Below are 22,663 nucleotides of genomic sequence, written 5' to 3' on the forward strand. Positions count from 1 at the left end.
CAAGGCAGAATGGCAAAGTGCTATGAATGAAGAAATGGAAGCTTTGTATAAGAATAATACTCGGGAGTTATGTGACCTTCCACCAACAAAGAAGGCCATAGCAAAAAAATGGGTTTACAAAGTGAAGCACAATCCAGATGGAAGCATTGAGAGATACAAATCCAAACTAGTTGCAAAAGGTTTTACACAACAGTACGATCAAAGCGATGATGAGACTTATGCTCCAGTAGCAAAGATGGATTCCATATGGTTCTTGATATCACTAGCGACACTCAGCAGATGGAATGCATACCAGTTAGATGTCAAGAATGCTTTTCTCAATGGTTACCTAGATGAGGAAGACTACATGCAACAACTAGCAGGTTATGTTGAACTAGGGAGAGAGAATCAAGTTTGCCATCTCAAGAAAAGTTTCTATGGCTTAAAGCAAGCACCCAGAAGTTGGTATAGCAGACTCAATAAGCATTTTGCTAATCTGGGATACATGAAATCAAATGCAGATCATACTCTCTACTTCAAAGTTCAAGGGGAAGACATTACTATTGCACTTTTGTACGCAGATGATCTGGTTGTGACCGAAAGCAATGATAGCCTCATTGAAAGGTTGAAATAAGACTTATCTTCAAAGTACAACATAAAAGATCTTGGACTTATGCACTCTTGTCTTGGTATTGAGTTTTCGAGAGATTCAGATAGCACCCTCATTAGTCAAATAAAGTATGTTGACAATCTGCTAAAGAATACAATCTGCTGGAAGAATTTTTATATGGCAGATTGCAAGATTGCAACCACTCCGATGGAACAAAGTTTAAAACTTACTAAAGATTCAGAAAATCCTACACTCAATGATAGATACTATCGGCAGCTCATTAGATCTCTTATATATCTAATCATCACACGGCCAGATATTTGTCATGCAATAAGCTCACTAGTACATCCAAAATAGTCTCACTGGAATGCAGCCAAAAGAGTCTTGAGATACATCATAGGTACAAGATAGTTTGGAATAGAATACAGAGGAAGTCATCCAAGGTTGCATGGATACTATGACAGTAACTATGCCAAAGATCATGAGACTAGGAGATACACATAGGGACATGCATTTTTCCTTGTCAAAGGTGCTATATCATGGTTGTCAAATAAACAGTCAAATGTTTCTTTGTCTTCAACTAAAGCAAAATATAGGGCACTCACTACAGGTGCTGCAAGGCTATATGGCTCAGAAGACTTTTGTCAGAAATAGATTACTTTGATGAATCAAAACCAACAACAACATACTGTGATAATCAATCGGCTCAAGCATTGGCCAAGAATCCAGTATATCACTCCTGGACAAAGCACATTGATGTCAGAGAGCACTTCATCAGAGAAAGAGTTACTTGGTGACATTACACTGCAGCATTGTGATAGCAAAGAAAATGTTGTAGACATCTTTACCAAACCACTTAGCAAAGAGCTTTTCGAGAAGCACCAACAAGCTCTTGGTTTACGCCAAGGAAGGACATTCCCATTAAAGGGGTGTGATGGAATGTAATGCTCAATCCTTCTTTGATTCCCCAGAATCATCATCTTGAGGGAAGGCCTACTTCATGATGTTGATCTTGAGCAAAGGTGTTGAGAAACCATCTCAACATCATGTGTTAGATATGTGCACATCACTAACCCACTAGAGTGCTATAAAGGAAAGGGTTAGATGCCTTAACCCTAACCCTAACCCTAAAGGAGTTTGTATATATTCTACTTTTTAAACTAAATCTAGTGTACAGTTAGTCATTTGTGGTGTGCTCTCTTACTGTGCCCTCTCTCCTTATCTCCACTCTTCTCCTCTCCCATCTTCATATTTTGTCAGATTATATTGACGAATTTTGGAGACTTAAAATTTTCTGAGCTGCACATGCAAAGAAAATTCCAAGGCACAGAAATCATTGGGAGAGATGTTGGAAATATTTTCACTTTGTTTTTAAATTTTCTTATTTTTAATCTGAATTCTTACAACATTCCTCTCTCAAGAATACCTCATGCTCGAGAGGTGCTTTTGCCAATATTGGTTCACTTTTGTTTACCAAAGCAACATGCTTCGCAAACTTTTCCAAGAAACCATAGCTTAGGAATTCCAATTGCCATATTCTGATTTTTGAGCTCTATCAAGATTTTGAAATTGACATGTCCATATCTCTTGTGCCATATTGCAAAAAGTAGAATTTGTTGTGGTTAAGCTGACATGGGATACAAATCTGGTATTGAAGCTAGCATTCTAAACAAGCATCCTTTCTTGACTGCTTTTCCTACTAGTTGATATCCTCTGGATTTGTCTCTGATAGTGCATTCATCTCCATCAAAGATGACTCAATAGTTGTGTTCCATCATTTGACCAACTGATAAGAGGTTCTTATTGAGCTTTAGGACACATAGAGTACATCTTTCATCAATCCTTTAGAACCAATAAAATTGTTCATAGGGACAATGCCTTTCCCTTGAACTGGATTCGGTGTATTATCTACCATGTAGATGACATTATTTTGTCCTTCTAATGGTTTCATCTCTGTGAACCATTCTTGATGCTTTGTCATATGAGAAGATGCACCGCCATCAATGTACCAAGGATCCTGATCTGCTTGATCGACTTGATAACTACATTTCCCTTTTGAATTGCAATCTATGTCGAGATACACTTTTTCAATCTTCTGGATATCCTCGCTTGCAAGAAACATATTGTCAGGTTCATTGGCATAATGATTGTGACTTGAATGTCCACCGTGATGATTTCCTCTTCCTTGGAATTTCCCTCGATTGTGGTTGGATTGATCGCCTTGGTCGTACTGCTTTTTGTGGCAATCTCTTTCATAGTGTCCAAACTTATGACAATAGTTGCACTGAATGTTTGACATGTTGGTGGATGCATTCCCTCTTCCTTGGAATCTTCCTCTATTAGAATGATTTCCTCTTTGCTAATGCTAATGCTGCTGAGGATGATGTTGATGTTGACTTTGTCGTTGATGATTACCACTTCACTGAAATGATCTACCTCTACCTCTACCTCTACCCTTGCTTCTATCTAAAGCTGAAAATGCTTGATCATTGGAATGACGTTTGCGTGCATGAATGCCTTGAGTCCTGGGTTCTTCGCCAAATAACACTGATCGAAGCTCTTCAAGTGTTGGAATTTGCCGTTGAATGGCAAGACTCTGGACTAGATTCTCGTATCCCTCTCCTATTCCATTCAAGATGACTTGAACCATTTCTACGGGATTCATGGTCTCTCCTGTTGCTGCAAGTTAATTATTGCAATCCTTGATCCTGAGGAGGATGCCCATTTTATGAGCAATTGGGAACGAGCCAAAGTCTAAACCGAGCAACTGGGCAGCAAAAATTTGTCTCATGTGATTATCAATAAAAGACAAAAAATTCTCCCATGCACTGCTACAATGCACGTGCAATGCAAAATGTTTTCACCCATATTGGATCCCATTCATCCATGATTAAGTTAGCTCTTTGACATAAGTCTACTATGCATATATCATGAATCCACTAACCGGTGCTATGCCACAACTGATCACAGGTGTTGCTCCCATTTGTATATCATCTCTTCACGACGGATTTGTTCTGACTTGGCAACATCAACCTTTAGGTGGATTATTTACGTTTTCAAATTGCAATAAGTCTAGGTAGATTATGTTTCTAAGCTTTTCTAGAGTAGGCCTCATGGAGACTAACTGCATTTTGTAGTCTAATGGTAGCAACCGATGCAAAATTCAGTCGAGACTACAAGTCAACCATAGGAGGAAGGGGAGCCATTGGATTCTACTCATGTGCATCCTTAGAGCAATCAAAGAGAGCAAACTACGGCCCTAATAGGACCCTAGCTATAATCTTCAACCCCAATCTAGCAAGGTGTGATTTTTTAGGGACGTTTTTATTGCAAGATTGTCAAAGAAGGCAATAAAATTTGTGAGCTCTTTTATATCCGCCTCCCACACATACAAATCCTAGAGATGCTTTATCGATATCGATGTGTTTTTGTTGTACATAAATCTCAATGCACCATGACCATTACTATCACTCCTAAGTAGTCTATAATGCTTTTACAATCAAGGATTAAGGTCTAAATTAGCAATAAATTTCTTACTCTAGTATCATCAAGAATTTGGCACACCCTTAATTCAGTATGAGCATAATCACATCATCATCAACATATACGATAATGAAGGACATGAATGAGCTCTCTTAATGAAATGATGTCTTTAATGACCTTGATGCCTCTAATTAATCCATCAATTTTTAATAAGAAATTATTTAAAAAATGAATAAATATCTAGTAATCATCACATAAAACCATTGAAAGCTCTAATTTCTTTGAAAAAAAAGTTAAAACTTTTGATACATACATAATTTATACTTTTTAACATCGAAAATGAGCTCAAAAGGCCCTGAAACCTTAGAAACGACTGTAAACATGGGTACCTTTTGATGCATTTGAAAAAAATCCATCTGGAAAAAAGTACAACCTGTAGGGCCCCAGAGGATCCCACGCTAGTGTAGACTCCTTTAGGATGTACTATTTTCGAGATGGATTTTTTTTAAATGCATCAGAAGGTACCCATGTTTACAATCGTTTCTAGAGTTTTGGGGCTTTCTGAGCTCATTTTCGGTGTCAAAAAGTACAAATTATGTATGTGTCAAAAGTTTTGTTTTTTTATATAAAAGGGATTGAAACATGGTATATGGAGAAAGTGATATATGCACATAAAGGCATCTAGAATTTATGTAGATAAATTTAATGTCTTTATGTAGATAAACGTAATGTCTTCATGTAATCCATAGATATGGCTAAGACCTAGGTATAAGATATTTTTTCCCACTCCTAAAAAGAGTCATAGTGCATGAGTGTGTGTGTGTTGGGGGGTGGATTAAAGATTGTGTGAGGGGGGCTCTAAAAAAAGCTCATAGGTTTTGTTTAGCTCTTGCAAAAGCTCATGACCAAAAGCTTGCAAAAAAATTTCCCCTGATCTAGCAAGACCGGCATGGGCTCCTTTCGGACCCTGTAGGATGTACTTTTTTCCCAAATGGGTTCTTTTTTAATGCATCAAAAGGTACGTGTGTTTATTGTTGTTTCTAGGATTATGGGGCCTTATGAGCTCATTTCCTGTGTTAAAAAGTACAAATTATGTATGCATCAGAAGATTGTTTTTTGTTGAAAGAGATTGAAATATCTCAAACGTGGCATATGGTGAAACTGATGTATACACATAAATGTATCTAGATAAATTTAATGTCGTCCCATGATCTATAGATATGGCTAGAGACCTAGGTATAAGTGTGCATGAAAAATGCTTGCACACTTTTTAGGATGCCAAAAAGTTCATGAAAACTTTTCCTTCATTTAATATAGGATTCTTGGTCTCTTTAGAGTTGAGAGGATTTTTCCGTGCCTAAAAAGAATCGTGTGTGTGTGTGTGTGTGTGTGTGTGTGTTGGGGGGTAGATTAAAGATTGTGTGAGGGGGGCTCTAAAAAAATCTTATAGAATTTGTTTGGCCCTCAAAACAACTTGTGACAAAAAGTTTGCAAAAAGATTTCCTGCAATCCAACAAGACCAAAGTGCCCATCAACCTGCTACATTTTCCAGGGGTATTGGTGGTTATCTTATACACTCATTATTACTAGCACCTCAACAATGGGTGTAGGCATGTCAATGATGACTAGAGGCCCATCTAGTTACACTTCCATGCCAAGCGAATCGAATGTCATCATACAAATGCCTAGTAATCAAGCAACTAGGTAGTGTTACTAATAAACTACATCCAGAATACAAAGTCTCTTTTCCATGCAACTCAACCCACTCTCATCCAAATGTTACTATCCCGGACTACAACGTCTCTTTTCTATGTCATGCATTTTATGCCCATTGCAATGCATACATGTTGAGGTTAGAATGCATTTGTGGTGGCCTTGTTTTGCATTTGAGAGGTTAGAATGTGTGAGGTCAATTATGTTTCCCCTTGCTTATCCTTACTGTGGCCACAGAAACTCTGGTTGATTTGATTTCTGAGTGTGAGAATCCTAGAAGTGTTCTTGGACTCGTAAAGAGTTGTGAACATATCCCATGCTTCTTTTGATGTCTTCACTGTGTTGAGCTATCCTAGCATGATAGCTTGCAATTCTACTTGATCAAATGATATGCATATTTGTCTTTCTTGTTCCATTCTACCTGTGCTTGGACAATGGTAGGATCTACCACAGGTGCGATCACTATTGGTGTAGTGGGTGCAGTTATAGATCCCGCTGTTGGTGCTACGATAACAGGGGGATTGGAGCTACTGCTGGCTAGATCACCCAATGGTCTAGGTGTAGACCCATCTACATACTCCCATTTTTCTTGAAGTACAAGAATGATCTCCATTCGATATTTCCATGTGCCATAATTGGAGTTGCCTAGTTTAGCAAGTGCCTCTAAATTGAGGTTGCTAGTAGTAGACATGGTGCAAGAAAATGTTCTCAAAGTGTCTATGAAATCATTCTCCGAATCAACTGCAATGCACTGACTATATCAAGTGAAAGTTGAACTATCGGGGTGAAGATAGAACTGCAATATATATCCAATATGTTACATGGCTAGTGGCAAATGATGTCGGGAGGGCGACTTCAACATTAATTACCACTCTGACTACACCAACAAAACAAGCCTCCTACGCTTTATGAAAACCCAAAAAAAGAAACAACTTCTTATGACACCCATGACAATCGACGGATCTACTATTGACCACATATGGACTTCAGCATCAATGACATGCAGCCATCACGGAACACGTTATATATTTTGGTCAGACCATTTCCTCATATACACTACAATATGCTAGTCTTAAAAACGCAGAGACAAGAAAACATTAAAAGTTCCTCTGCAAATCTCCAAGGTAGGCCAGATGAGCTCCGTTCAGCCCTTTTTTTTTTTTGTCGCATCGTACTGAAATTGAAAGTGCCAATAGCGCCCCATACAGGGCGACCAAGATAGAATCGTGACACAAACGGGCACATACACACCCACACGTTTTAAGTTGTTTTAAGTTGAGAGTGAGAGGCAATCTTGATGATCTGTCAGAAACTATGTGGCCAACCCAAAGTGGAGGAGTGAACCGCAGAAATTTCCATGACCATTGTATAAAGGTGTGCTCTTTGATGCGTCTAACGTGTGATTTTGATCAGTCCTCTATGATTTACCATATGTTTTCAATTAGCACCATATTGCTTCGTCTGCCTCACCAGATGACCTTTTCGCATGCTCCCTCATTTGAGCTGCACTTCATGGCTATGAGGGATTCGGGGATCAGTCCGCCAGGACGCCTGTTTTTTGCACATCAAGACGGTCGTCACCGACATAAGTGTCATGTGTTCAAAAATCCTTTGGCTTGGTGCTTCCGAAGTATCTCAACAAGTGGGAGTTCACGTTTACCAGTTTGGTACCTCGGGGTAGTGTCTCGCCATCAAGTTTCAGTTTCGGACTCCAAAATACCGATAGCTAACACAAAGGCACGTTCACATACTCAGCCATTATGGTTGGAGTGCTGCATGGAATCTCAGTGGGTGGACAACAGAAAGAACAATGGGCCTGGGAGAATTTGTTTACACGGCGAAAGCTGTCGGAGATTATGCTATTCTACTAGCTCTTTGAACGAGTCAGTTGTGAAATTTGCCCAAAGGCTCCAGATCGCTGTGGATAGATGGCTGGGTTAAAGACATGCTCGAGACGGAGGAGGCTCAGAATGGGAGAAACCAAGGCATTAACAGGAACAAACCATCAACAGGCTACTCGCACATGTGCAGTATAGGTGGATGCACAGCTGCCAGACGTTGGTTTGGAGATGCTGAGCTTAGAGGACACACTCAGTATTCTCGACCGGATGGCTGAGGTGCCTTCGGTTGAGCACTTCATCTGCATCTTGCAGAAATGCAGAAAAGAACAAACTGTAGCATACGCCAAGCGTGCTCATGCGCATATTTGCAATAATGGGCTAGATGTACATAGAGCTATAGGGAACTATGCTGTGCCCATGTTTGTGGAACGTGGAAGTGTGTCCAATGCTCAGCAGCTGTTCAACAGGTTGGTTCACCGGAGTGAGCATTCATGGACTTTTCTCATATTAGGTTGTATCCAATGTGGAAAAGTGCAGCATGCTTTTAATTTGTACCAGAAAATGCAAGAGGATACTGTAAGTCCTACCAGCTTTACACTAATGGCGCTGCTAAGAGCTTGTGCTATGCTGAAAAATGTGGAAAGAGGCCGAGAACTACATGCTGAGATAGCACTGAAGGGATTTGGAAGGAATATTTTTGTTGGCAACACTTTGGTGGACATGTATTCCAAATGTGGCTCACTTTTAGAGGCACGACAAGCCTTTGACCAGCTGCCAGTCCGAGATGTTGTGTCATGGAACGCCCTGATTGCAGGATATGCTGAACATGGACCTTGTCAGGAAGCGCTAGCGTGTTTTAAACAGATGCAAGTAGATGGCACCTCTCCAAATGCTGTGACATTGATTTGTGTCTTAAAAGCTTGTGGGAGTATAGGAGCCACCGACGAGGGCCGAGAAGTACATGCCAGCATCACAGAAAAGGGATTTGGAAAGGATCTTTTTGTCATCCGAGCTTTGGTTGACATGTACTCCAAATGTGGTGCTCTTTACCAGGCACAGGAGGTATTTGACAAGCTCCCAGTTCGAGATGTTGTGTCATGGACTGCACTACTTGCAGGCTATGCTGAACATGGGCTTGGTCAAGTAGCGCTAAAATGTTTTGAACAGATGCAACTTGATGGTGTCTCTCCAAATGCTGTGACGTTTGTTTGTACCTTGAAAGCTTGTGGCGGCATAAAAGCTGTAGGTCAGGGTCGACAAATACATGCTGATGTCATAAAAAAGGGTTTGGAAAGAGATCCTTTTCTTGGCAGCGCATTGGTTGCCCTGTATGCCAAATGTGGCTCACTTTCAGAGGCACAAGAAGTCTTTGACAAGCTACCAGATCGAGACGTCTCCTGGAATGCACTAATTTCAGGATATGTTGAACATGCAACTGGTCAGCAAGCTTTGAAATGTTTTGAACGTATGCAACTAGAGGGTGTCCCTCCGAATTCTGTCACGTTCATTTGTGCCTTGAAAGCATGTGGCAGCACAGGAGCCATAGGTATGGGCCGTCAACTACATGCTGAGATCTCACGAAAGGGATTTGCAAGAGATCTTTCTGTTGGCAATGCTTTGGTCCTCGTGTATGCCAAATGTGGCTCACTTGGAGAGGCGCGTGAAGTCTTTGACAAACTGCCAGTTCAAGATGTTGTGTCGTGGACCACACTAATTGCAGGATATGCTGAATATGGACCTGCTCAAGAAGCGATCAAATGTTTTGAACAGATGCTACTGGAGGGCCTCTCTCCAAATGCTGTAACGCTACTTTGTGTTTTGAAAGCTTGTGGCTGCACGGGAGCCATACAGAAGGGCCGAGAAATCCATGCTGAGATTGTAGAGAAGTTTGGAAGTGATCTTTGTATTGGCAACATGTTGATTGATATGTATGCCAAATGTGGGTCACTTTCAGAGGCATGGGAAGTCTTTGACAAGCTTCCAGGTCGAGATGTTGTGACGTGGACCACACTGATTGCAGGGTATGCTGAACATGGACCTGTTCAAGAAGTGCTGAAATGCTTTGAACGGATGCAACTGGAGGGTGTCTCTCCAAATGCTGTCACACTTGTTTGTGTCTTGAAAGCTTGTGGCAGCATAGGAGCCATAGACAAGGGCAGAAAAATACACGCAGAGATTGCATCAGAGAGATTTGGGAAAGGATTTTTTGTTGGCAGCAGTTTGGTGGACATGTATGCTAAGTGTGGCTCGCTTTCAGAGGCACATGAAGTCTTTGACAAGCTGCCAGTACGGAATGTCGTGTTGTGGGCTGCACTGATCGCTGGATATGCTGAACATGGGTCTGGTCAGGAAGCGCTCAAATGTTATGAAGATATGCAACAAGAGGGCATTTGTCCAGATGCTATCACTTTTGCGAGTGTCTTGAAATCTTGTGGCAGCATAGGAGCTATATGCAGGGGGCGGGAAATACATGCTGACATTGCACAGAAGGGATTTGGAAGTGATCTTTTTGTTGGCAGCACTTTGGTCAACATGTATTCCAAATGCAGCTCAATTTCAGAGGCACGGGAAGTCTTTGACAAACTGCCAGATCGAAATGTTGTGGCGTGGAGTGCAATTATTAAAGGATATGGCATGAACCATGAGGGTAACATGGCTGTACAATGTTTCGAGGACATGCAAGAACAAGGTGTGAAGCCTGATGCTACTACATTCACTTGTCTTCTTAGTGCATGCAGCCATGCCAACCTGGTATTCAAGGGCCAAGAGTATTTCAAGTCGATGAGAGAAACATATGGCATTGCCCCAACAATAGATCACTATGCTTGCATGATTGACCTTCTTGCACGATCAGGGCATTTGTGTGAGGCACAGAAAGTTCTTGAAACTATGGGGTCTTCACCGTCCGAGGAAACATGGACATCTTTGCTCAGTGCCTGCAAAACTTATGGGGAAGTAGAACTAGGACTTCAATGCTTTCACCAGCTTGTGCAGATGAATTCAGAATCTGCTGCTTCATATGTGCTCATGGCAAACATTTATGTCGGTGCTGACAGTTGGCACGATGCATTAAAAGCGGAGGAGCTGAGGAAACATGCAGGGGCAAAGAAACAGCCTGCAAGCGCTGTGATAGAGGTGAACAAGAAGGTGCATGAATTTGTAGTGGGTAATGACAAAACTAAGGAAATCTCAGCATTGCTAGAAATTTTGAGTTCACGCATGAAGTGGGGAGGGCATGTGCCAAATCTAGATTTGGTCTTAAGACCCAGGTCTTCTGTGGGGAGAATAGCTAACTTATTAGTGCATGCCTAGAACCTGGGACAGCCACTTACGTGATTGAGGGGCACGAGATGACTTTAACAATGCACATAAGATCACATTCAAGGTTGAATGACGGTTTGAGACGTCTACTCATCCATCAATTCGAGATGATTTCTGTGCTTGTGGAGACACGTTATCTGTTCTTGTGTAATCTAGATCTGCCGCCTTTTGAAAGACATAGATATCTTCTGTCCAGTACTGTGGTGAAATAGGAATCTTTAAGCTCAACACAGTGGCTGAGAAATTAACAAGCATAGGAAATAAGCCCTATAAAAAGCCCCCCTCCCCCCTCTCAAGCATCAGCAACTGAAGTTGCTCCAGAGTTCAGTTTTGGTCCAGCCCTTTGCTGGGTATCTTGTGCTCATCTCAGATCTTGTTTTGCACACTGATTGGTGGAGGAATAAGATTGAGCTCTCCCTTTGTCTCTCTTGTATAGAGTGAGGTGTGCTGCATCGTTGAGTGTGAGAGACGGAGCTGATCCTATTCCACATAGTGTGTGAAGATTGAGTGATCATATCAGAGTATGATTTCCAGAACTAGGCTCTCACATCGAAGGAAGGAGTTCTTTTACTCGAAAGCGGCTCCGATTCGACTCAGGTTTGCACAGAGTTCTATTCTATTTGTCTCAAACTTTATTTTGAGATTTGCTGTGTGTGGATCAGATCGACGAGGCAAGATCCTTTGAGGAGGCAAAGGATATTCCAGAGTGGCAAGCTGCCATGAAGGCAGAGATGGACGCTATTCTGAAGAATGACACTTGGAACTTGGTGGACAGGCCTTTCAAGCAGAAGGTTGTCAGGACCAAGTGGACGTACAAACTTAAGTTCCAAGTCTGGTGGGAGCTTGGACAAGTATAAGGCCAGATTGCTGGTGAAAGACTATGCTCAGTCAGAGGGACTTGACTTCGATGAGACCCCCCACAGTATGGTGAATATTCAGATAGTTGTTGCCTTGGCTACCCATCACGATTGGTCCATATTTCAAATGGACATTAAATCAGCGTTCTTGAATGGAACTTTAGAGGAGGAGGTATACATAGATCGATCACTTGGCTTTCAGGTTCCAAGTTCTGCTTCCAAGGTATGTAAGTTAAAAAAGGCTTTGTACGGGCTGAAACACGGCCCGAGAGTGTTGTACCAGTGCATCGATGAGTTTTTTCCCAAAATTGGGTTGAATCGAAGTCCATCGGCTGCCAATTTCTATCTTTTTAGAGGGGGGTGAAGGCTGGTATTAATCTTGTACATTTGATCCTTACAAAAGGCAGATCACTCAGGTCAAGGAGCTGCTCATGAAGGAGTACGAAATGACAGACTTGGATCTCCCCACTATTTCCTTGGGATTGAGGTTGGGCAGAACAAGGACAGTATTTTCATCTTGTGGGAGAAGTATTGTCAGGAGCTATTGTAACAGTTCGAGATGGAGGACTGCAAGGAGGCTCTGACACAAATGGAGGTCGTGTAGAAGTTTAGCATTCATGACTCTTCCGATCTGGTGGATGTCAGCAAGTATCGAAGAGCTTGCTCTACCTAACCAACACTAGGCTAGACATTTCATTTGCCATTGGGCTATTGCGTCAGTTTTCTACAAAACCCAAGGAGACTCATTCGAAGGTAGGTTTATGAGTGCTAAGGTATCCAAAGGGTACTTGCACTTTTGGTATTATTTACACCACAAGATTGGAGTTGGGCGGTTTCTATGATTCAGATTGGATAGGTGATGGTGACACCATTGTTCGATTATAGGGTATTGTTTCATGCTTGCATTAGGGTTATCTCAAGGTTTAGCAAGAAACAATCCTCAGTTGCCCTTTCTTCTACAAAGGTGGAGTACCGAGCTGCTTGCACTGTAGCATGTGAGACATTGTGGCTCAGTTGGATCCTCACGTGGGCATAGCGGAAAGCCAATGATATTTTCACTAAAATTATGAAAATTTTCGACAAATGAAATGATGTGGACAGAAGCGTTGTAGACAATTAAGAAGATATGGAGTAGTAGATTATGATAGTTCTACAAATACCATCACAAAGAAAAGACGCTAAATTTCACATCATTAGTAAAATATAGCAAATTATAAAAAGTATTTAAAAAATCAAGTTGTTCAGAGAGCAGGGATTACATGTTTTATGTAATCACACAATTATTCGCATGGTTTATGTTTGTGAACATCCTTTACACCATATCCATCTTAAAAAATGACAAACCAATTGTTTACCATTGGTCTTGTGCCATTTACCACCAATAAAAAATATATATAATGTGCAAGAAAATTGCTAGTATTGATGGCTAAATTTGACATGATTTTAGATAGTAGTATGATATGTTTACTGCTAGTACACTTGGGGTACTATTGCTAGCAACAACCATTTCACCACCTGTAGAAGGCCGATTGCAAGCGGTAGTATGCTAATTAATAACAATATTATTACTACCTCAACTATATAAGGATGTTGCCAATTCATCACAAATCGATCTTAATTTGAGAGGTAAATTCTCCTCTCCCATATTAAGCCCCATGCCAGGTTTTGACCTGTAGAATAGTCCATGGACTCTGTCATCACAAGGCATAAGAGCTAGATGGAACCACTCAAGGTCAGGTACTTAAACTCTCTCAAAGAGGAAGTTGGTTTTTGACAATTTTTTATTTGCATGCATGTATCCATGTTGTATAATGTTGATAAATATAATCCAACTGTCAAAACAAAATATGCATACAATCTATATCATATTACATGCTTGCCTTGTAAATAGTATGCATGTTGTATGGTGTTGCATGCACGCAATTTGACTCTCAAAGCAAAATAAAACTTGCATGCAATCTATATCATGTTGCATGCATGTCAAGTTGCACACATTGCATGTTTACATTCATAAGTGGTAAAAATTTCTCGTACATCTATCATGTAGCATCATCATGCATCATATCATGTAGCATCATCATATTGCATGCACTCATTATATGTTACATATACTTGAATTATGAAATGTTACATGCTAATTTTGTCCATGTGCTTGAATTGTGAAACGTTACATGCTCCATCATTGATATGAATTTGTCCATGTGCTTGCATGGAGACTGCATTGTTTGCACCCAACTCTACTGTCTAGCATCATTTCAAGAGAAACAATTCGTGGATGACAGAGCTCGAAGAGCAAGGTAGAGACACCTTACATGAGAGGAGGCTTATGCCAATTTTAATTTGCAGATGCAAAGTAGACCTCTTACACAAGAGAATCTTTTAAAATTTGAAGGAACGAGACAATTTGTGGATGACAAAGCTACAATAGTAGGGCAAAGACCCCCTACATGAGAGGAGTCTCAAGAAGAAGAGGAGCATGCTCATGAAATCTATGCACGTTTTGGGCACATGCAAAGGATTTCCGTTGCACCTCTTCAATACTTGTTGAACATTATCCAATGCACCTTTGCAGTGGGCAGATCCTAAGGGCACTCAGTGGAAGGACATCAAAATGTTGGTGTCCAAGGAGGATGTGTTATCCATCTACCCAATAGATGCAGGGTGAGCAATTTGAAGGTGAGGGAAGCCAAAGAAGGCGAAGGCACTTAGTGTCCAATTCTCAGCCTATTGAGTGTAATGGGAGATGAAATACTAGTGATTATAGGCACCTAGAGATCAAAGGATGAGCACGTTATATTTACAAAATGATTGATATATATGGCACAAAGCTTCACCATGGGGATGTCCCTTTGTACTTCAAAAAGATGTTATGTGGTGGTTTGTGAATGGACTCCTAGTAGACTTCTTTTCATGTAGTGACAAATGTATAAAGCCTCACTTGAACTTTAGAAAGCACTAGTGTCACTTGTGTGCAATATATGGTGGTTCATGGATTTTTGGTCTCACCACACTACATCTCCTAACAACAAGTTATTGTTGTTAGGAGATGTGGTGAGATAGACTCCGCTTCTTACCATTGAATTCATTACTAAAAATACAGGAATCACCCTGTGTTCTCCATGTGTTCTACACTACATTCCGCCTACAAATCTATCTCATTTGTTAACGCTTAAAAGAGTTCAAAAATTGACTCCATTATCACAAAATTCAATCATCAAGGCTACAAGGATCAATGTCATCATCGTCCTCATCTTGCTCATCTTTCTTGTTATTGTTGTGGCTTGGAAGACCAATAAGATCATCCTTATCCTCATATCATCATTGCTAGTATCACCTTCTCCCTTGAGGTCCTCCTCACTTTCTTGGATGGGAAGAACCTCTTGGAAAGGGGTGGAATTATGAACAATATGACATTCCATTTTGGATCTTGCTCCTCAAATCCTACACCTCCTAAGGTAGCTAAGATGTTGTAATTACAATGAATATATACGCTTCTCAACTCGATCTTCTAGGAGTCTATTCCTGAAGGTGTTGTGGATGCACTTGTAGTGGCTCCAAAAACTTTTGGCACTTGAGTTGGGGAACATGATTGTGCCAAAATCATCGTAGCAAGTGGATGTAGGAGTTCAGAACTAGCACCATTAATCATTGACCATTTCCATGGAGGTGTAGTTTCGATGATTACTTGTACATTGGTAGATGCAAATAGCCTTCCTTGCATCATACTTAGCTAGCACATTACAACACCTTGTAAATGTTAGAATCCGATGGATAATATGCTCAAACCACCTATGGAAATCATTCATGACACTAGGAACCTCCTCAGGTTTGATGTTCCACTACTCCAGATCAAGGAGGTACCCAACACTCTGTAGCAAACTATGAGCTTCCTGCCATCACTTTATCAAGAAACTTTGAAGCACCGTCCGTTTAATTGCATCGAAGCGTATTTTGACATTTTGCTCATTACCATCCTTTTTACAACCTTTGTATTGTCCATGACAATCCACACAACTTTGTTTGGGCCTATCTCCCTTGTGACTTTTGGAAAAATACTTGCTATGTAAACCCCAAACTTTCTTCATTTTTTAAATCAATGGACTCATGAAATGCATCTCCTCTTGGTGACACAATCATCACATTTAACAATGGGCATTATATCCCTCCATCCATTTGAAAAACTTGTGCCTCCTATTTTATGTAAGAGCCAAATATTAAAATGGTTGATGTGATCTTTGTACTCAGTATGTGCTTTGTATAGTATATTTGTCTGCAAGACACTATAACTAGGAGGTCAGAAACTCCACTGTACTGCATGAAGCAATTCCATACATCTTGCATGTCAACATTGTCAACCATACTCAATCATTAGAGTGCAAAATTGATTGACCAAGAATGTATTGAGCCATCTCCAGGTTTTAGTTCCAAATACTCTCTACAATTGGCTGCCTCATGGATTTGATTTCCACTCCCACTATAGTAACGGACTGATTCTGTGATGCAATCGCTTACTTTTTTTTTTCCCAGATGACATGAAAATGTTAACCGAGGCAATGTAGCTACACGAACCGAAACGAAATATTATGCATAGCCATGTGTGCAAAAAGATCGCCGAGTGAAAGCACCGTGACTCCATGAGCAGATAGATCATGGCCTTTGAAAACAATCCAATTACTCCATTCTGGCATTGAGCAACGATGCATGCTCAGGATTGCAAGAAACCAAAGGGAATTAACAGAGTTACTTGGGACGACACAATGAGAGGAAATTGGACGTCATGATCCACGATGTAACGTTGTTATAGTTGCGATGCTAGCAATTGTGGATATATGCTGTGTTGCATGATGATCAAGGCAGTGTCTTGTGCTCTTCATCAAATGAACCGCATTGCTACTCTCTGCTCCATGATCCAACACTGTATAAATCTTGTGCAAGCAAAGCATGTCATGATGCAACATGGGGAGGGGAGAATGGAGGAGGGATGTTAGGAGGGAGGCACTATGCTCCGCCATATATATGTTGTTTTGGATGGTGCTCATGCAAGATGATCTCCTCCTAGTACCGGCTTTGAAGGAAAAGGCAACCATCACTTGTAAAAATATCATGCCATGTGGTTCAAGGAGAGCACAAAAATTCACGCGATCCCACAATGTTGTCTACCTAAAATTCTTACACTAGCGGGCCAAATTTGCCACATCACAATTGTCCTTGAGTGCCACTGCTCAATTATCTCCTAGATACTTTCAACAAAAGGCTCTATTACCAAGACTTTTACAAACAAAAGTAAAGGGTGGAATACAATATAGAAAATGTAAACAAAAACATATGGGATATGAGTGCAACGCATGCCATAAAACATATATGCCATAAGACCTCATGATAGTAGGGTTTTGCATGTGATCGTAGAGGGAAGCTAGAATGTCCAAGATCAAACTAAGAATGGCAAGTCCAGAGTGTGAAATATACTGGGCTAAAAGGGATCTAGGAATTGTCACCTTCTAGACGATAGTTTAACGTGAGGCCTGGGATTTCCTCATAATTAAATAACTTTCCCAAGGCCAAAACACTTCAAAGTGTTCATTTCAAAGTTTTTCTAAATCATGGCAGTAATTAGCATGTAACTTTTCGATGTTATCAAGTGCAACCAAAATGCTAACACCACATCCACAGCCTAAGCAAAAAACTGTGCTCCACAATAATCCAGCTTCACTGTAGGGCACCCAATGGATTTGAATGGCTCTCTCTCTCTCTCTCTCTCTCTCTCTCTCTCTCTCTCTCTCGTCTCTCCAGTCCGTCGCCTCAGCCTCAGCCGCCTCCCTCTCTCTCATGTCTCTCCCGTCAGCCTCAGCCTTCAGCCGCTTCTTACTTTTTCACCACCCCAGGCTGAGCTGAGCCCTTGGCTCAGCCCTGGGGGTTAGTATTAGCAAAGGGCATTAAACTCATCAAGGCCATGGAAACCCTGAAGAGGCTTCTTACTTTTTCACCACCCCAGGCTGAGCTGAGCCCTTGGCTCAGCCCTGGGGGTTAGTATTAGCAAAGGGCATTAAACTCATCAAGGCCATGGAAACCCTGAAGAGGCTTTCTTATTCTGATGTAGCAGCCTCAGCATTGACACCCAACCCCTATGCATTGCACTATAAGAGGAGGATTGGAGGTCAACCTCTATGCATTGCACTATAAGAGGAGGATTGCCTCTGACCCCCAGGAACAGATATATTTCTTACACCAGGAAGTCAAGGAGCTCCGACTAATGGTCGTAGCTCTAACTACGAAAGTGAAGGAGCTGGAGCAAAATGGGAAACAAGACATCATTTCAGAAGTCATACCAAAATGCAGCACATCTCCACCCGCACCTGCACTTGTCTCCACGGTCAAAGAGATGATCACCAATGAAGTTAGCTCAGCCAAGCAGGAAATTGTCACTATGGCTAGCACCAAGCTCGACAAAGCAGATCTTTGTGCCAAGGTAAAGAACAGGAAGCTATAGTGAGCAATAGGAAAACACTACGCATTGGGGGTTTGCCAGAGGACTGCCTTAGCTGCCTCGAAGAAGAGGAATACTGTTTTGATGAAGAAGAGGGCATCACTTGTCTCAATAAAGCTATACCACAAGTTGAATGGAATACCAAAGACATCCAGGGTGTCCCTCGCAAGGGAAAACAGCTTCAAGTACATTTTAATGAGAGGGCAGGATGAACAAAGATTCTCCGACAGACAAATAAGCTGAAGGGTACCCAAGTTTGGATATCAGAGGAGCTTACTTCAGCTCAGCTCAAGCAACAAAACACAGAACTAGCTAAAGTGAAAGATGCACACAAAGCTGGAAAATGGGCTGTCTACCGAGATGGAGTAGCATTAATCAGGGATTTTAAATCCAAACCTAAAGACCCTCAGTCTTAAACTGATCCACTTTTCTATAGTTTTTCTAAGGAAAAATCTAGGAATAGGCTGCTATAATAACTTAGAGCTGAGTTGCCATGGGCACTCCTCTAATTTCTGATCATATCCAGATATTGTAAGCACCCTTTTGGATGTGTGTTTGGTCGCATAGCCCCGCGAGGGCTTCGGTGGATGTTAATATATCTTTCTTTTCTTCTTTCTTTTCTCTCTCCTATGTGCAGCGTGATTTTTCCCCGCTCCTATTAATTTAGGCTACTCCACTCCCTACAATTGACTCTCAAAGAAATAAGAGGGGAAGGGGCAAACCAAGCTAGCCTCTCTACTCATATTACTAGAGTGTTGTTTCCTAACTAGTCAAAACGGAATGTCAGATCCAACATACCTGTTATAAATTTATCAAAAAGAGAATCCTTTCAATCACTTGCCCGAAACAAGTTCATGGAATATCAGAGATCTAACTTCCTGTTTTCTATTATAAATTTATTGACAAAGAAAATCCTTTGGATTACTGGCCTTAACAGAAATTGTGATTTACTAAGCCTCAATACTAGGTTGTAGCATAGATCTATATACATGGACTAGATGCCCTCCAAGTTGAAACTTGAGAACACTTAACAAACCTATGTTACTGCCAGTATCCACAAACCCTGCAGAGCAGCAGTTCCGTTCCACACTCTACCTTACTTCAGAATGCACAACAAATACGAGTTCCACTTTTTGCTAATCCTCTTCGAAATACTTATCTTCAGCATCCTGAGACATTTCTCTCAACCAATAATCATCTAAAGTGGTGTCATGATCTATACTGGCATAATCAAAATGGTCTGAATCGTCCCCAGAGAGAAACTTTTCTTGCATAACGCGCGTGAAATCCTCCATCTTGGACTCCAAATCTACACTTGATATGGAAGGCTGAGAACACTCAGAACTTTCCCCTGCAAGGAACTTTTCTTGCATGTAATGACTAAAAGCCTCAAGTTTCAACTGTTGTTCTTCCTCAAATGTGGAAACTTCTGAGGGTTGACTTTGTGTTCCCACAACCTCCCACCTTCCATTGTCTCCAGATACAACAGTTTGTTGGACAGATTGCTCTGGACGATCATTTTCCACTTCCTGCAAAAATTTGCACAGAGTTGGACTCAGTATCTCAATCAACACTCCAAATTTAATTCACAACCCACAGAGCTAAATCATTGAGACACCAGACAGCAGTTAGATGGCTAGACAGCCTAAGAAATATAAGTATTTTCTGCCACCGGTGTAAATGGACCTAAAGAGCCTTGATTTTGGTAAACTTTTGCCTTATTAATTCCAACATGGCAGGGGCTCTTTGGCATAATTCTTTTTGCAAGTCCCGTTCCCAAAAAAACTTGAGATGTTTTCCAAGGGAATTGAAATGGTATAATGCTTGAATTTGTGTGAATCCTTGGCACAAACACAAAACTTCGGGACAAAGATAGTTGTGTCTTATCCTTGTTGACTTAAAATCAATGACCTTATGAAATTTTCTTACCATGAAACCAAGTTCCCATAAGCTTCCAATAATCTAGATTGCCTGTGTAAAAAGAAAATTTCACTAGGAGTATGATTTTTCTAGCTCTATGTGACACCCTTTATATGACAATTGTAAAACTATACTGCCTTGTGCATTCTACTTGAAACAAAAGCCCCTTTGAATTTTTTAATGCGTGGAAACAATTTCTCATAAGCTTCCAATATCGAGGATTGTCTATCTAAAAAGAATACTGCCCTAGATTTTTCTTTAGAGGTACTGATTCTTTTCCAAAACCCTTAAAGGACACTAATACCAAACTAGTGCTGTCTCTTGACTAGTGACGTAAACCTCTGCATTTCATCTTCTTCCTGTATATTTTGACTACTCAGGTAAACATCTGCATTCCTCTCACTTGGGTTAAGAGACTTCCAACAGTGTATGTTTGGTGTTCCTACGATAGTGCAATTTGATCTTACTGCTAAGTACTTATTTACGTCTTGAATTCATGCGTTTGGTGGTACGAAAAAACGTCTAACATTTAGATATCAATACCATGTTTATAAATGCATTTAGCTTTTGGCAAAACGGCATTAGTATACCTTAGGCACAAAAAGCGCAGACCAAAATATCAGGGGCACTCCATTTTATTGTAGAGATCCTTTACAATCCTTGCTACTTTTTAGAGCTCGAAAACCATTAGAGTTCTCATAATATTGTCAAAGAGAAGATACCAAATTGATATAGCAAAATACATCAGGGGAAACTTTGAGAATACAAATTGCTTACCTTTCCTTCTTCATCGCTGTCCTCTTCTTCCTCCTCTTCCTCCTCTTCTTCCTCTTCCTCTTCTTCGATTGCTGATAAGCCTGCCTTTTCCCTCTCAGTCTTCAGTCGGGCCTGATAATCCACCTCTTCCGCTTGCCTAATCAACATATCAGACCAGCGCTCTCCAGGACGAGCAAAAGCTCTCTCAGAAGGGTCTTGGAACTTTCCAAGATATTCATGATGAAGGAGGGGAGCTCTCATTCTCATCGCGTCTTCAGAAAAGAACTGCCCATCCTCGATCAACCTATCCATGAAAGCTAGGCGCCTGTTCTTCACTACAGCAGCATGAGCCTTTTGCTGCTCCTGCGTCGGGTCCATGGAACTCTTTAGATGTTTGAGATGCCAATTTACTTCATAATCTCCCTTCAGAACCTCGAACTCTTGTAACTCCGTGAAAGTGAGACTGCAACCGTGTCGCTCTGCAAAGAGCTAACGTGAGAGAGCTTAGAACTCGCAGCTTCGCACAAAACTGAAGTACAGAAACAAGAAAATCTGTACAAATTTCGCAGCAGCAATCTTAGTAGCCAAATAGCTGATAAAGAATGAAAAGGTGAATCAAGGGGAGGATAAAAAGAAACCCTACCAAGAAAGATGGCAGCGTCGCGTTGGAGGAGGTCGATCAAGTGAGATTTCTTCTCAGGCTGGGAGACGGAATCTCGGAGGCAAGTGAAGGAGTAGGGGAGGCGAAGATCGGGAAGGAGGGAGAGGCGCTGAGTGATGGAATTGATGACCTCGTCGTCGAGGACGGTGCGCTTCACTTGAAGCCCCATGATCTGTGTGTGTGTGTGTGTGTCTGTGCGTGATTATGCTATTTATATCCCTTCGAAGCGCCTTTTATATCTTGAATTTGCAACATGTGCATTTCTCTCCTCAATCATATTACAATTTGCAGACCCCTTCTCAACATGGGACCTCAAAAGTAGCCTTGCTAATTTGATAATGGTATCCAAAGTTGTCTTGCCACATGCTTTCAAGATGGCATCAAAGATAAGGCTCCTTGGCCACACTCCTTGCTCCTCCATTCCCGCATAAAAGCCAAAGCCATTCACGCATAAAAACCAAAGGCTTACTCGCTTATATCTTGTTTTACATACCCCAAGATCATTCTACTCCATGTAAGCACATGCAATGCTCCCACTTTTTGTGTACATCTCCACCAAAGTGGTTCTCATAGACAAATCAAACTCACAGCCAATCTTTAAAACTTCAGAGTTGTATCCTAAACTTCCTTTAAACTTGCTTCCCTTCTTCCATCATGCAAGGCTATACTGTTGGATGCCTTACCATGACATCCAAGCATACAAATCCAAAGACAACACATCCTCGTCTTGCTTGTTACAACCCACGATCATGCTAGACCAAGAAGACACATTAAGATAGACCAAGATGGCTTATTGCGTACATTTGGCTTATTGCAACCCTTGTGAACCTTTTCGAGGATCTTAAATTTGAAGGAAGGGAGAATGTAAAGAATGTGAAGGAGAAGAGATGTGAAGCAAGAAACATTCTTCACCCTACATGATGCAATCAAAAATGCATTATTGTCGATATAGCCACACAACATATTGCAAATCCACTACAAAATTCAAAAAAAAGTCAAGGGAAATATTTTATAATCTACCATAACCCATCATGTATT

At 41.0% G+C, this 22,663-nt stretch overlaps 3 protein-coding genes across 3 annotated transcripts; 2 read left to right on the forward strand and 1 right to left on the reverse strand.

The window, feature by feature from the left end:
* The first annotated feature begins 7,103 nt into the window (after window positions 1–7,103).
* On the forward strand, window positions 7,104–11,218 carry LOC147900087 (pentatricopeptide repeat-containing protein At5g27110-like). The gene has a single exon (XM_087377522.1). The coding sequence runs from the start codon at window positions 7,855–7,857 to the stop codon at window positions 10,936–10,938; it is 3,084 nt and encodes a 1,027-aa protein (XP_087233648.1). The 5' UTR covers window positions 7,104–7,854; the 3' UTR covers window positions 10,939–11,218.
* A 258-nt stretch (window positions 11,219–11,476) lies between these two features.
* On the forward strand, window positions 11,477–12,354 carry LOC147900088 (uncharacterized). Its single transcript, XM_087376577.1, has 2 exons — window positions 11,477–12,027; window positions 12,208–12,354. The coding sequence occupies exons 1-2, from the start codon at window positions 11,698–11,700 to the stop codon at window positions 12,352–12,354; spliced, it is 477 nt and encodes a 158-aa protein (XP_087232703.1). The 5' UTR covers window positions 11,477–11,697.
* A 6,814-nt stretch (window positions 12,355–19,168) lies between these two features.
* Window positions 19,169–21,826, reverse strand: LOC147900089 (coiled-coil protein). Its single transcript, XM_087377116.1, has 3 exons — window positions 21,608–21,826; window positions 20,986–21,443; window positions 19,169–19,817 (listed from the first exon to the last, which is right to left on the reverse strand). The coding sequence occupies exons 1-3, from the start codon at window positions 21,792–21,794 to the stop codon at window positions 19,425–19,427; spliced, it is 1,038 nt and encodes a 345-aa protein (XP_087233242.1). The 5' UTR covers window positions 21,795–21,826; the 3' UTR covers window positions 19,169–19,424.
* Between the last annotated feature and the right edge of the window lie 837 nt (window positions 21,827–22,663).

Source organism: Dipteris shenzhenensis, chromosome 7, assembly GCF_047967505.1.
Source record: "Dipteris shenzhenensis isolate YYH24624 ecotype China chromosome 7, Dip_SZ_1.0, whole genome shotgun sequence".
NCBI classification, from domain to species: domain Eukaryota; kingdom Viridiplantae; phylum Streptophyta; class Polypodiopsida; order Gleicheniales; family Dipteridaceae; genus Dipteris; species Dipteris shenzhenensis.